The sequence below is a fragment of the Pogona vitticeps genome, chromosome 1 (assembly GCF_051106095.1).
Source record: "Pogona vitticeps strain Pit_001003342236 chromosome 1, PviZW2.1, whole genome shotgun sequence".
NCBI lineage: Eukaryota > Metazoa > Chordata > Lepidosauria > Squamata > Agamidae > Pogona > Pogona vitticeps.
The window spans coordinates 31,892,838-31,908,763 of record NC_135783.1 but is presented as its reverse complement, the minus strand read 5'-3'; the positions used below and the strand labels follow the sequence as shown (position 1 = coordinate 31,908,763).

General features: G+C 39.4%; 1 protein-coding gene across 1 annotated transcript in view; it reads left to right on the top strand.

Annotated features, from left to right (window-relative positions):
• USH2A (usherin) overlaps positions 1-15,926 on the top strand; it is a 559,229-nt gene that overhangs the window by 136,357 nt on the left and 406,946 nt on the right. The window contains exons 21-25 of the mRNA XM_078392221.1: positions 3,184-3,310; positions 5,090-5,191; positions 6,851-7,039; positions 8,168-8,298; positions 14,481-14,754. Of these exons, the coding sequence (XP_078248347.1) occupies positions 3,184-3,310; positions 5,090-5,191; positions 6,851-7,039; positions 8,168-8,298; positions 14,481-14,754 (823 nt within the window). The remainder of the gene's footprint in view (positions 1-3,183; positions 3,311-5,089; positions 5,192-6,850; positions 7,040-8,167; positions 8,299-14,480; positions 14,755-15,926) is intronic.

The window sequence follows — 15,926 nt, the reverse complement described above, 5'->3', positions numbered from 1 at the left end:
TGTCCAAGTGTGTCTGATTTACTTCTCACCAAGGGAAACAAAAAAGAACAATCAGGAGATGGATGTGCAAAATCTTATGCAAGCTAAGTGGAGTGTAGAATAAACAGAGTCTGAATACAATCAGAAACGGCATAGGAATTTCTGCTTCCCAGTGCCTATCAATTCAGCATTGCTTCTCAAGTGGGATGCTCATTCCACTGTATATTCAAATTTCTTTTCACAAATTTCACAATTAATTAATATGCATGTGTCACCCTGGGTAATATTATGTTGAAGCTGCATTTGGAGGTGGTGGGTGAATACCACATATACAGAAGTTGTTGGTTCGGCTTTTCACATTGCTTAAAAGCTTCACCTCATTCTGATTCCTTTGCCTTCCAGATACCTCTCTTACAGGTTTTGGTTACAATATTTATTTGTTCTTGGTTACACAGGGGCAGAAAGAGATGCTATAGATAGCCCGTTCATTAGAGTTGAAAGCATGTGAGGTGTTAGAATTTTTTGTTTGAGAAATTAGATTTGAAAGGAGTCTTGCACTTAAATCCTGAGGGCCAATCATGCATTCACAAAGCAAGCTAATTTACAATCTCTGGGAGGTGAGAGAAATTCCTACTGTGACAATGCAACCAGACATTTAAGATTTCTCCATTACAGTGGACCCTCGACTTACAGATGGCTTGACTTACAGACTTTTCGAGTTACAGACTTCTCTGGCCACAAAATTTAGATTCGACTTGCAGCCGGAGAATCGACTTACAGACCAGAAAAAACCCAAAATGGAACAAAAATAGAATAAAAACTGCCAGTTATGGGATTATTCGGTTTTCAGTGCATTGTAGGTCAATGGAGATTCGACCTACAGACTTTTCGACTTGCAGCCACCGTTCCAATACGGATTAATTCTGTAAGTAGAGGGTCCACTGTATAATGAGGGACTATCCCATATGTGGCTGCCCAGAACACCTCCTTTCCTTTCTTCTACATGTCCTGAATAACAGCTCATAAGAAAGTGATGTGGCTTCTTTAAATAACCCTCCAGTTTGCCTTCATGTGAGTTAATTTCCGACTGAGTCTTCTGTATTGTAATAATAATAATTTTGGGATTTCCCAACCTTTTTTCTATTCCAAGGAGGCTTTCAAAGTGATATCCAAACCATAACTCTTGGTTCTTGGTTCCTGGCTTCAAATTTACTTCTGACTGGTTGAGATGGATTCCTCCCACCTCCCTCCATCTGAAATTGTTAATCTTGAGAACATAGTCATTTCTCTCTTCTCAAGACTTGTTGGGAAAAGCAATGCAGATTGCCTCAAGGATTCACCCATTTGTTAGGCTTATGGGATACCCTGCAGAAATATTTGGCGGAACGCCTCTTCCCACCAAGGTCTACCCGGATCACCCGCGTGAGTCAGGAGGTGAGGCTCAGGAGCCTGACGCCGAGAGAGGCCCGGAAGGAGAAGACACGAAACCGGGCCTTCTCGGCGGTGGCTCCTCGCCTCTGGAACAATCTCCCTCTGGCGATTCGCGCGGCCCCCACGCTGGGCACCTTTAAAACTCAATTAAAAACATGGCTGTTTATTCAGGCCTTCCCTCCAGCCAACTCTTGATTTTTTCTTACTTTTCCTTTTTATTTTTACTGCTGTTCTTGTTTTGATTATTATGTATTTGTTTTATTGTTTTATTGTCTATGTTTTATTATTTGATTTTATATTTGGAAGCCGCCTAAAGTGGTCCAGTGGGCCAGATAGGCGGGGTATAAATTAAATAAATAAATAAATAAATAAATAAATAAATAAATAAATAAATAAATAAATAAATAAATAAATAAATAAATAAATAAATAAATAAAAGCCCCATTCAATTGTTACTTATCCATTCCTCAGCAACATGTTTTGAAAGGAATGCCCAACCATTCGCCTCTCCATCAATGCTTTCTTCACACACACAATTATGCCTCTGCAGAAGGAAAGGTTCCTATGTGGACAATATAAACATGGACAAGAACTTCTCTCTCTCTCTCTCCATACATGTTGCTCTCCGTGGGGGAAAAAGGGGTGACAGACAGAAGGAAGTGTATTCTTGCTTGTATGGATAGCTTATGTACAAGGAAGGACTTCTGTAGACATATCTCTGCACATGGATAAGGCAATGATGGAGAAGCAGGGCCAGGAGCTAGTCACTCCTGTGATAAGAAATGAATAGGTAATAATGACCAATTAGAGCCAAAGCATGCGCAAAGTGATCTGTGTGACTTAAAATCAGATTTCTATTATGTGCACAGTGGAAGATTATATATATGGAGTATATACAGCAGGCAATAGTTTCAGTTTTCTTATTCATATTGCATTTTCATTTTCATATGGACTTGCAAGACTTGATAGATAAGATAGATAGATAGATAGATAGATAGATAGATAGATAGATAGATAGATAGATAGATAGATAGATAGATAGATAGATAGATAGATAGATAGATAGATAGATAGATAGATAGATAGATATGCATGAGCACAGCTTACCCAAGGTGTGCAATAGGTGAAATGTGTAAAGAAATATTTAGAGTACACAAAATATATAAATAAATGTGCACAATAAGGAAAAAAAGTGTTTGAAAACTAAGAAAAACAAGTTATTACAAGAAGAAAAACGAAAGTCTTGCAAGTCCATATGAAAGTAGCTCAGGATGAAAACGCAATATGAATTCATAGAAATGCAACAAAACTGAAACAGATACATCATTATTGCCTGCTGTGTGCCCCAGACCTAACAATCTGGCTAGTACCACCTGGATTCTACACACAAGGATGGACCCATCAATAGGCATATAATGGAAGGATGGCCAGCATCAGTGATAGTTGCCTTTTCCACTCAGGTCACAGGACCAACTGAATATTCTTGTTTCTTTCTTTCCTCCCCCCCCCCAAACAACCTATTTCAGTCAGTTCTGTAGATTGCATTAATGTTACCGCATGAAGATGTATATAATGAGGTTATATTGTATCCAAAGTTGAAAAGTTTAATTTGTCAATGACTGCCCTATTTAAGCATCGAGAGGACTCTTCATATATTGCAAGATGATTCTTATTCCTGACTGAAATGAAGTTACCCTTGTAAGGGTTATATAGCAGTGACTCTCTGACTTAACTGGGCACATTTTTATTAATCATTTAAATATCTTTTAAAAGGGATCTGCTGTTGCACTAACTCCAGATAATGACGGTGGAAGACAATATAACGATAACAGTTGGCACCATATAATTGCTGTAAGAAATCAAGCTTTGGGAACAATCACAGTTGATGGGCAGTTCACAGGTAATTCTCTCATTACTACTTGTGCATAGGCTTGTCGTTAATTTTTTCCAGAGTGGCTTCCACATTATTATTTTCTTCTGAAATGTTCTGTAGACTTTTCTTTCACTATTAGTTATCTTTGTTTTACTGTTTTTTTTAAAAAAAAAAAAACACACACATCCACAATAATGTTTAAACACATTACCATGGGAAGGCTGTAGAGATTATGAAAACATGCAAGGTTTATACCAAACTGCTTTATTTTATACTCGGACATCTTGATCTTTTTTGAACCAGGTAGTGACCAATAGCAAACATCTCTATAAGATAGATGCCACAAAGTGCTATCATATCTCCCCTCAGTCTTATTTTCTCAAGACTAAACATGACCAGTTCTTGCAGTTGTTGTTCTGAGTTTATTAAAATAGTTTGTCTTAAAATCCAGGATATACATGCAGTTACAAACTGCTTTTTTTAAAATCAAGAACTCAAGTAGAACATGATAACTTTCCCGCAGAGTTCCTTTTATTGCTCCTTCTTCCATTAAATTATCCCTATAGATTAGAATCAGATCAAAGATAGTTGCCCCTCTAGTTTCTTCCTCCACTTTTTGTAGGATAAACATATCAGCCATGCAAACCACGAGTTTCTTGGAAGTGCCAGATTTGGCATATTTTGTCTCCCATGAGATATCAGGGCAATTGAAACCTCCCATTACTACTACATCATATTTCTCTGAAATTCTTGCAATTTATTGGTAGTAGACTCCAACTGCCATGCATCTTTTGTTTTTACCACAATTAGATGGGTCAACTAAGCTCATCCTCCTGTATTTCTGTATAGGAATATGTGTTTTTGACATATACTGCTATTCCACTACCACCCCATTCTTCCTCCAGCTCACATGGATGACACAACCTGGAGAATCAGATGCCAGAGTGGAAGTCATTTCCAGAGGTTACTGAATGGACATACTAGTTTCGATCTTAGATAATGTTAGAACTGCAGAGCTGGAAGGGATCCTATGGATCATGAAATCTAGCCCTTGTCTAGGAGGCACAGTGGGGAATTGAACTGCTGACCTCTGACTCCGCAGCCGATGCCTAAACCAATGAGCTATCCAGCAGTTCCTATAACGTGAGCTGGAAAAAAACTGGCATCAACCATACTGGGTAGAATAAAAACTTGATATAGAATGAAACTATTTTTAATTGATTAAAATAATGGATTTAAAATTAAGCCCAATCCTCTGCATCACTTCAGCAGCATATCCAGGCCACCTTCCACAGTGATGATTGCTAACAGTTTGCAAAATAAATACAGTATGGTGCAGCTCTGCTTCCTCCCGTTCCTTTTTCTCCTAGCACATTGTTCTCTGAAACGAGGTTACCTATCTTCATCTCAGCCAGCATTAGGATTATACATGTTGTGATATATAGCATTTGAAAGTTAGGTCCATACAAGGGGCCTTGTGTCTCAGTGCTTAAAAATTATTGTATTGCAGCCAAAATTCTGCTCATGGCCTGGGTTCAATTCCAGGTAGCTGGCTTGAGGTTAACTCAGCCTTCCATCCTTTTGAGGTTGATAAACTGAGTAGCCAGCTTGCTTGGGGGCACAGTGTCATAGTGTATAGCCTGCATAATTAAATTGTAAACCGCCCAGAGAGTGCTTTAAGTGCTATGGGGTTGTATATAAGCAACATGTTTTGTTTTGTTTTTTGCTTTCACTTTTTTCACAAGTTCACCACTTCGTGTTAATCTTCATGATAGAATATCTCCTCCTTCTCCTTCTTTTTAAAAGGTTCCTTGTCAGCTACAAGTGGTAGTACCATCATAGGAGAAAATACTGGAGTTTTTGTTGGTGGTCTTCCGCAAGGTTTTACAATACTAAGAAAAGACACAGGTGAGAGGATTTGCATGGTCTTTGTTTTAGGAGTTTCCAGGCACACCTTGTGTTGTGTTGGTAGACATAAGTTGAAATGCAACTGCAGTTACATGCGCCTCTTCTTTCCAAGCATGTGTAGATATCTTGTAAGGATTCTGCTTTATCGATCAAAAAAAATTTTTTTTAATTCTATCTTAATTTATGTAAATTATTATTTGTGATGTGGTTTGTTATATGTTTCTTTTTTAAATGCATGTTGTAAGCCACCTAGAGTGGTCACAATTGACTAGATAGGCGGGGTAAAAAAAAAAAAAAGCTGGGTTTATGCTAGTACTTTCTTTTCAGTACAGTGGTGCCTTGCTTTACTATTGCCCCGCATTACGATGAAACAGCTTAACGACAATCTTTTTGCGATTGCAATTGCGACCGCAACATGATGGTCTGAATGGGGGAATTTCGCTTTGCGATGATCGGTTCCCTGCTTCGGGAACTGATTCTTCGCAAAATGACGTTTTTCGAACAGATGATCGGCTGTTTCAAAATGGCCACCGGGTGATTAAAATGGCTCCCCGCTGTGCTTAGGAATGGATTCCTTGCTATATAGGCACCGAAAATGGCCGCCGTATGGAGGATCTTCTCTGGACAGTGAATTTTTACCCCATTGGAATGCATTGAACCGGTTTCAATGCATTTCAATGGGGTTTTATTTTTGCTTTACGATGTTTTCACTTAACGGCGATTTTCCTGGAACAGATTATCGTTGTTAAGCGAGGCACCACTGTATACTGTAAAATGTTTGCTTGCCAATCAGCTTTACAGCTCCATTCCCCCTCCTCTTATTATTAGTTGCAAAGATTTTTTTAAAAGCCATTTAAAAATTTGGCTCGTCAGGCAGGCCTTCCCTCCAGTCAATTAGCTGATCCCTATCTTTCTTGCTTGAGTTATGCCATCTTGGTAATATGCTGCTTAGAAATAAGTGTTAAAACTGTGTTTTAGATGATTTTATATTATTTATACTGTTGTGCTTTTATTCATGTAAGCCGCTCCGAGTAGATGTTGCCTAGAGGGGCGGGGCATTAAGTCTACTAATAAATAAATAAAAAATAAAAATTGCTGATCTATTTGATGTGGAGACAGTCAACATTCTTTCTAATTGTCATCCCTGCTGCATGTGACCTTGCCGGTCTTCATACAGGGGGGCAGGATTTCATCCGAAACCCAGAAGTAAATAGGCATCGACTCTGGCTGCTGCTACATGGCACCAATGGAGGTCTGCATGCCCACACACATGCGGACCTTAGAGGGAATGTTGGAGACAGTCCATCCCAAATAATGAGGTGCATCACAGCCAAAATTAAGGAACCATTTTAAAGTAAATTCAAGTCGCTAGTAAACAGCTCAGGCCATGTAGGATGCCTTAATTGCCCTTTCCTGTGTATGTTTCCACATTCCCGTGTAGCTGTTCCACAAGCTTTTTGGGATCAAACCTTAGAAACTTCTCAAAGGAAATAGGCTGGGGGAATTGTGCACCTAATTCTGTGATCTTCTTCAGTGACACAACATCCCTCTGACGTTACAAAACAGCTCTGTGCTTACTTTTAAATTTCAACCCATGCATCATTTTCTAAGCAATTAAGTGTTTTATGTATGTATATATGCTTTATGTGTGTTGTGCAGGCAACACTAAAATAATCAGGAAAGGATTTGTGGGGTGTCTCCGAGATGTGTTCTTGAAAACGATGCACCATCCCTATGAAGTCTGGAAGCCTTTAGAATGGAGGGAAGCAGTGGAGCAAAGAAATGTTTATCTCAACTGGGAAGGGTGTCCCAGCGTGCTTTCAAGTGGAGCACACTTTCTTGGAAAAGGTATAAGCATTAAAAAAAACTGTGCTTTTCTTTGTATAATCATCATCTTTTTACTGTAGGTGTGCTACAGTGAACTCAGGCTTAAAAATGATAAAACATAATCAATGAAGGTACAAAGCCTTTGGTGCACACACAGAGTGTCTTACAAAGAGAGATCTTTCCCCCCTTAAGGGTTTGTACACTTACAGTGGTGCCTCGCTTAATGATTGCCTCATTAAATGACGAAACCGCTTGACGATGAAGTTTTTGCGATCGCAAAAGCGATTGCAAAATGATGTTCCTATGGGGAAAATTCACTTAACGATGATCGGTTCCCTGCTTCAGGAACCGATTTTTCGCTAAACAAAGATTTAGAAACAGCTGATCGGCAGTTCTAAAATGGCCGCCTGCTGTGCAGAATGGCTCCCTGCTGTGTTTTCAGGACGAATTCCCCGCTTTACAGGCAGCAAAAATGGCCGCCCCTATGGAAGATCTTTGCTGGACGGTGAGTTTTCAGTCCATTGGAATGCATTGAACCAGTTTCAGTGCATTTCAATGGCCTTTTTCATTTCATAAGACGATGTTTTCGTAAGCCAACGATTTTCGTGGAACAAATTAACATTGTCTTGTGAGGCACCACTGTATTTCAGTAGGGTAGTCCCATACATGTTGCTATTGTGTGCCATGAAGCCAGAACTGACTTATAGCCACCCAAATAGGGCTTTCCAAGTTAGTGAGATATTTAAGGAGTGTTTTTACCAATTCTACTCTCCCACAAGGGAATTTCCATAGTTGAATAAGAGATCTAAATTCAGGTTTTCTGAATCCTAGTCCATCACTCTATCCACTAGACCACATGAGGTATCCCTATATGTACCAAAACGATAATGAATGGAGAAGGCTTTATGAGTGTTGAGTGTTGGTCATTGTTATATTATGGCTTGAGTGTTCATTGTATTGCATGCAGGATGTGGATTGCCTTCAACACTTCTCTTACCTCCCAAAATGCTTTACTTTTATTGGATCAATATTATATTTAATTCCATAAATGTGGATGTATTAAATATTATTCTCACTCATATATTTTGAGTAGCTGCAGCATAGTGTTATTTCATATCTTTGATGCCACCCTCTCTTTCTTTCCTTAAGGTTTCCTAGAACTCCATTCACATATTTTTCATGATGGTCAGAATATTGAAATCTCCTTCCTGTTTAAAACTGATCAGCTGAATGGATTACTTCTGTTTGTTTACAATAAAGAAGGCACTGACTACATTGCTGTAAGTTCTATTATCTTTGCTATTCAGAAGGGATATTTATGAAATGCTATGCACAGAAACAGGAGTATCTCCATTGATGCAAGCCCGTGTTTATGACACATTTACACAAAACAATGTGCCCATTGTCATTTGATTTCATTTGGTGGAACTGGCAACTGAATTAACTAGTTACCTTTCTCTTAATACAGTGAACAGCAGCCGAATCGTAGCAGTGGTTTATGAATCAGGGTGTATATCCATAAAGACTGTTCATTAGGTTCTCACATTTTTCCCTTAGGTATAGTGATACATCCATAACCTCTATGACCTAATCTACTCTCCTGTATAGTTTTATAGCCACAAAAATAGTATTGTATTGATTTTTGTCTCCTTCCATTTCACTAATGTTTTTCTCTGCCAGGTCATCTGGTTTCCCTACCTTTATATAATCATGGGATCACAGTTTATTAGAAGTTGAAGTTGTTTGACTAGATCATCGATTAGTATGTAACATTGCTTGAGCACTAATATTCATAACTGACATGGTCCCTGCTCAGAGGGTTACAATCGGAGTCCTAAACACATTGGCCCTAATTAAGAGATGCTTGACCACAGAAAAACTGACACAATGCCTAGTGTATAGTCTCTCCCCCCCCCCTTTTTTTTTTTCAGAACATGGTTGTTCAGCTTGGGCATGGCTGATTACCCAGTGGGCTTTGGATTTTATTGTATTTTATTTTAGTCTGGTATCATCTTTCTTTTTTTACTCCTCACAGGTGAACCACAAAATAAATTAGCACTGTTATGGTTGGCATAGAAGTGTATCTACAAAGGAAAGTTTCCTCTGTTCGCATGCATGATTGCCACAAAGAACAAGGAACTAGGGATGTGTACTAGCACCAAAATTTAGATTTGGAATTTTGATTCAGGACTTGGAATTACAGCTTTTGAATTCACAATTTGGAATTCTAAAAATACAGAATTTCCAGATATCCAGAATTCTGTTACAGTCAAAATCAATACTATACAGTCATTATTTTCCTTTAAAAACAACAACACACAAACAGGCCAAAAAATTAATAGAATTTCCATGTGCCCTCTGACATCTCCCCAGAGATTCTGCAAAACAAAAAGAGTGCACACCAATAACCACCATTGCCTAGGTATGAACAAATGAGTAATCAGTAATCGCTCATACTGATTAAATCCTGACTGGTGGGAATGCCAGCAGGAAATGCCAGCAGCATTGGGGAAGTAGAGGAGAGGTTGCAGTGGAGGAACTGGGCAAATATCCTGGGCAGCACAGGCAGGCAGAGTGGAGCAGCAGATAGCTTGTAGGTGGGTAGGAATTGTGCCAACTGGCATAAGGCACAGCACAGTTGAGTGAGCAAGGACAATCTCAGAAGAAAGAAAGAGGCAGAAGCAGGGAACAGCAAACCGAAGCATGGCATAGTTAGTACTGTGAGCAGAGTGTGCCATTCTCTCTTACTTAAGGAGGACTTTCTGGGAAGCCAGCAATGGTAGGTTGACCTTAAGGAAAAGCTTTTCTGCAGATCTGGGTTCCAGGCATGAGCAGTGTGAGTTAACAATCTACTATGGCTTAGAGCAGTGGTTATTAATCTTGGGTTACTCAGGTGTTTTTGAACTGCAACTCCCAGAAACCCCAGCCCGCACAGCTGGTGGTGAAGGCTTCTGGGAGTTGCAGTCCAAAAACACCTGAGTAATCCAAGGTTAAGAGCCACTGCCTTAGAGAACACTCTTACACTGGACACACTAATTGGTGGGCAAGACAGCAGCTGCATTGTGTCACATTCTCAGGGGTTTCAACAGGAAAGTCCGATAAACCAGTCCGATATCAGAAGTTCAGAGAATGCAGAGCCAATATCAAAATGCCAATGCCAAATTACAAATCGTAATCTGAGGTCAGAGTCCAAAGCCAAATCACACAACATAGTCCAGGGTCAGAGTCCAAAGCCAAGGGTCCAAAGAACAAGGTTCAAGGTAGTCAGGAGCATGGATGCGAGCCAGAGATTTGACTTGTTGCTTCCACAAGCTTCCCAGCCATCTGGGAGCTGATTATATAATAAAACAATCATGGAACTGCTGGAAGCCTTTCATCCTGTCAATAGGATTAACTGACCTGATGTTTCTGCGGGCAGCATTCAGGTGATCCTCTAACCTTTGCATCATAAGTCTTTGACGAAGTCTAGCCCTTACCCTGGCTACTTGGGGAGGAGAATCTGGTGGTGATTCATCTGTCTGTCCTTCTAATTGCTCAGCATTCTCCTCAGCTGTAGTTAACCCCTCAGCTTCCGGATCTTCAGCTGAACTCATGCCGCCTTGGCCAGAACTATAAATAAATAGATACAGGTTTCTAGCCAAAATTCAAAACTATGCAACAGAATGTACTCTTCCTTCTTGCACAAGGAGGCAAACCTGTAGTGGAGCTGGTCCTGTAGCTTGCTGACCAGCAGCACCACTTCAGGAAAGAAAAAATACTGTTCTCACCCTAAGGAATCCCCCATTCCCCTAGACTGTCTCCTCATTGTGCTTGCCATCATGCCAAACAAGCCTTGGAACATTGGGATCACCTGACCCCTCCCCACTGATGACCTCTGTTGCACTCTCAAAACTATGGAGGACATAGACAACTTGACCCATAATGTCCCACTCTTTTCTGCCCAAAGGAGCAGCCACACGAATGGAAGTCGTGGTTGAGTAGACCAGATAGGTAGGGTATAAATCAAATAAATAAATAAATAAATAAATAAATAAATAAATAAATAAATAAATAAATAAATAAATAAATAAATAAATAAATAAATAAATAAATAAATAAATAAATAAATAAAATTTCAGAGTCAAATCATGGAGTGCCCTTTGCTACTTCAGCACTCCTTCAAGCAGGAAGAAAATGTAGTTCTGTCCAGTTGCCACATCCTGGATTAGATGGTGCTGTGGCATTCCCAGTTTTTCTTGCCTCTGCTGAAACAGCCCTGCAAACTGTGGTAAAAATGCCCTGCCACCTTTGTGTTTCACTCAGTTATATTAGGTATACTGTATAGGTCTCTTCCACAACCTCCAGAGCACTCCTAACTACTAGGTTGAGAGTGTGGGCCATACACTGTATCCCTTTAATCTTCCCAGGTTGGTTGGGAAAGAGATTTAGGGAGAGCACTAGGCGGCAGAATTTCTAAAATGATCAACCCATTGTAGCCCAGTTTATTCGGTGTGCATGCTTCATTTCCTTTCTGTGTTACTAGTATTCCTGTGTCCATAGATAATACTATGCACAAAAGCACTATTCAGATGACTGTAGATAGTTTCTCATTTGCTTCTACTTAAGCAAAGCCACCCAGCTTTTCTTATTTCAGTCGGAGGGATGAAAAATCAAGTGAGTTTTTAAAGCACATATTTTGGCAAAAAGTCAGAATCAAATTTGTTTTAGTGAATTTCAGATGATTCTTATCATACTGTTGCAATTCGGCTCTGATGGGTATTTGAAAATACTTAACAGCTGAATTATGAGGTGGCTGCATTGCGTACCATATGTTTAAGGCTAAATTCACTTGTTTCATGCTTTCAAATGAAGATACGCTAAATTCACTTGTTTCATATCTCTTTTTTTTTGCACCCAACATCAACTATGATCTGCATTGTTAAAAATGAAAATGAAAATAATGGGTGTTTATGGATCTTATCCTCTGTCGTCCCCTTCTCCTCTTGCCTTCACACTTTCCTAACATCAAGGTCTTTTCCAAGGAGTCTTCTCTTCTCATGAGATGGCCAAAGTACTGGAGCCTCAGACACAATACTGTATTTGCAATAGAGCTGTAGCCAATGAGACATACTGTATATGAACATGAATGGAGGAAGAATCACTCAAGAGATGGTTTATCTGTTACCGTACATCAGATACTTAAAAAGATCCTACACTTCCAAGGTTTCTTCAGTAACTGCTGACATCTTCATTCTGCTTCTGTCTCCAAACTCTGAATTGCTTAGCCAGTTAGCTGGAGTAAAGAGTATACTCAACCTCTGATGTACATTCCATTCAAACATCCTATTTTCTATATTTTGTGTATCACTGAAAGGCTATTACATAAACATTCTGGTGTATTGACCGGTAATCTGTCTGGCAAAAGGACTGCTGGGTAGCAACTGTACCAAACTGCACTCATTTACTTATTCAGCCTGCAAAGGACAACCTAGTGCCACATGTCAAATCAAGCATCCACTATCCCCCTAAGAGCCCTTCTCTTCCAAGGTGCCCATTTTACCTTTTGCCCCATTAAAAGAGACTTCACATTTGCAGTATGGATACTGCTGCTGTGACTGAAGAGATACACTGGATATCAGTATACTGTATGTTTTCCCACTTCACAGTGCTGCTGGTCGTAAATTATTATGTTATTTTATTATGTGCGGCCAGTTTCTTCCCTGAACGGATCATAACAGATGGGATTATATGGTCTTCCTTGAGAGTTAACACAACAGTCTCATTGGAAAGGAGTGTGTGACAGCTCCATGACTGCTTTTGTGCAGTTGCTGTCTTTGAATTCGGAGATGAAAGGATCAGGGAGGGGGACCTGGGAGAGGATTGAATTGGCAGCTGAAAACACGTGTTTGAGTAGCTGGGGGGGGGGGCGGTCATTCTTATTAACAATTCTGTTCTCTGTGGTTATGTGGTAATTTGATTTTATATTGACATATAATATGATAATATATATTAAACAACTTGTTCCTTTAAGGAAAAGATCCTATCTTAAGGAGCTTTCTTTATTTCACATAATAAGATTTTGGGGTGGATGCTGAAAAGTCTGTTTTTCCTGTGAACTTATTAATCTTTTCTTTCACAAAGAGCCTTATTTAAATGTCATTTCTCCCCTGAGCTAGACAATTTAGAATCTCAAAATACACTTATCACCACATCCCAAACAAGATGCAATGTCAACTATTTAAATCATGCAGACAATTTAGCTGGAAAAATGAGTATTTTGATGGTGTGTGCTTGTATGAATCGGTTTATAAATACACATGCATCCATATATTTTAAATGAATCCTTAATATGGTTATTTAAAAAAAAAAAGAAAACTGAGGTGTTAGATCAGTATATACTATTTTATTAAAAATATAAATATATTTCTGTTCCGTTAAAGAAGTTGGAGGTATCTTTCTGAACAGCCCACTCCCATAATTTTATTAAAATTGGTTAATGCATATATTATCATTTCCTATACTGTTTAGTACAGTATATGCAGTCATATTTTTGGTCAGTATTCAGTCAGTTATGCAAATCTGTCTAATGTAACCATGAGCTTATTACACACAAATTAGTAATAAAAAGCCTGCTGCAGTCAAAATTGAGACTGTTTAAGTTCTGAGATAAATTGATATCAATGAGAGAGGTTAAGCAGGTACATAATGTTTCTGCTGAAATAAATGAGATTTCAAAGTGCTTAACTCTAGCTTTGTAATGCTTACAACAGGAAATACAGCTCACTTTGTGCTGCAAATCTCTAATCCTCCGGCTGAAATTTTGAAATGGAAAAGTACACCGATGCACACTACCTGAGTTCACATTCACTCTGAAAGAGTGTCTGTGTCACTCAGTCTCACTTACTGGCTGAAATCCTGTTGTACACTTAAAGAAATGGCATAAGTTTTAGAGATGAATTGCTGCACCTGAAGACATTTCTGTAAAACTTATCTGTTGTAACAGATGTTGGCAGAAATGCAATTGCTTATAATAAGTGTAATCACAACTTTTGATGCATTCCTTGCTGGTAAACAAAACATCCCTGCTGCAGTTCTTGGATATGTGTGCGCATGGTGGCTTGGCACATGCATATGCACACACTGAGAATTGTGGTGGTGATGCTTTGTTTACCAAGAAGAAAAGGATCAAAAATTACAATTTGGCTTACACTTAGCAACAGTATTCCAGCCAATGTCTACAGAGACTTTTTAACTTAAGGCAATTCACTTTCAAGTTCCTCTGTTTGCATGAATGTGCATCAGGATTTGAGCCACTAATAATATGCCTCTTGTTTTGTGAGACCAACGCAAGCGTTGGGACATTGATGAATACTACTTAGCAAATCTCTGCAGGTTCTGAGTTATCTACATATGTACAATATATTTGCACTGTCTTTTGTGTTGTCCCCAACCATTTCTTTTCTGTTTTAACCTCAAATTGCAGGCTGAACTGAAAAGTGGAATTCTGAATTTTGTGCTAAAAAATGGTGTTGTGTCCACACATGTGAATCTCTGGTTGGGACTGTCCTATTGTGATGGAAAATGGAATAAAGTCATTCTGGAAAAGAGAGGTGTAGTAGTTTCAGCCAGTGTGAATGAATTGACGGAGCGTACGATGGAACCTGGTTTAGGCCAAGTGCTTGTGAACTCTCCAGTCTACATGGGAGGAATCCCAGATGAGATCCAAAATAGGTTCAAAGAGCTGGGATTAGAACAAGGTATGTTGCTTGCATTTGGATAACGTGTATACCAAGAGGAAGTGTATGTGCTCTGGAACAAGAGCCGTTCTTCCGGGCATGGAAGTTGCTACATTGTTGCAACTTTTCTTTCAGTGCATAGGACAGAATCCTGTTACTTAGTGTAGTAAATTGCTCTAGAATGAATCAGCGGAGATTTAATATATTAAGCTGCAGCTAGAGTAGGCCCATTTGAAGGCGTACTTGACTGACTAAATTCCCATTGTTTCAGTGGGCCTTCTCTTGTACAGTGTACTATGCTTAGCTATAAGCCATAAAAAGATAAGTGGTTGAGTGTAGACTCCCCATTGTGAAATAAGGGAGGCGATTGTGCCAATTTCCTTCTTCCTCCAGCAGCCCCAAACAATCTTTCGCATTTCACGGCCGGGATCTAATGTTTGTTGTGGGTTTTTCGAGCTCTTTGGCCTTGTTCTGAAGGTTGTTCTTCCTAACGTTTTGCCAGTCTCTGTGGCCGGCATCTTCAGAGGACAGCACTTTGTGTTCTGGTCAGTGTGCTGTCCTCTGAAGATGCCGGCCACAGAGACTGGTTAGGAAGAACAACCTTCAGAACATGGCCAAAGAGCCTGAAAAACCCACAACAACCAATCTTTCACATTCTTCTAACTCTCTAGACTAGTTTTTGATGAGGGTCAAGGAACTGCAGAGGTCAGGAAAAAAATCAGAATTTTCCTTCCTCCACTCTTCTGGGAGTAGGAATCTGTTCCCAGATCTCAGGATCCACCACTCTGAACAGACTGTGACTTAATATGTGTCTGTTAAAATAATTTATAGCTTGCCTCAGAATCCTTGCACCCTGCCGCAAATTCCATGATGGCAGAATAAGAGGTATCATACTAAACAACATGCCTTTCAATGAATTAGATTTCCATAAATATATATACACAGCTCCTTAATAGTACAGGCCCCTGCCAAATTCCAAGGCAGGTCATCAGGGGGTTCACATTAAGATTGCTTTGCCACCGAAAACTGTTACACAATGGTTTTGTGGAGAATGATCATAGCAATCCTGAATGACGATCTTTTATCTGATTCATGGATTACTGCCTTTCAAATCTGGAGCATGCTCATTGCCTTCTTTTCTAAATGCTCACATGCATGTCTATGCATGCACATGCATTTGGCAGGAGCTCATG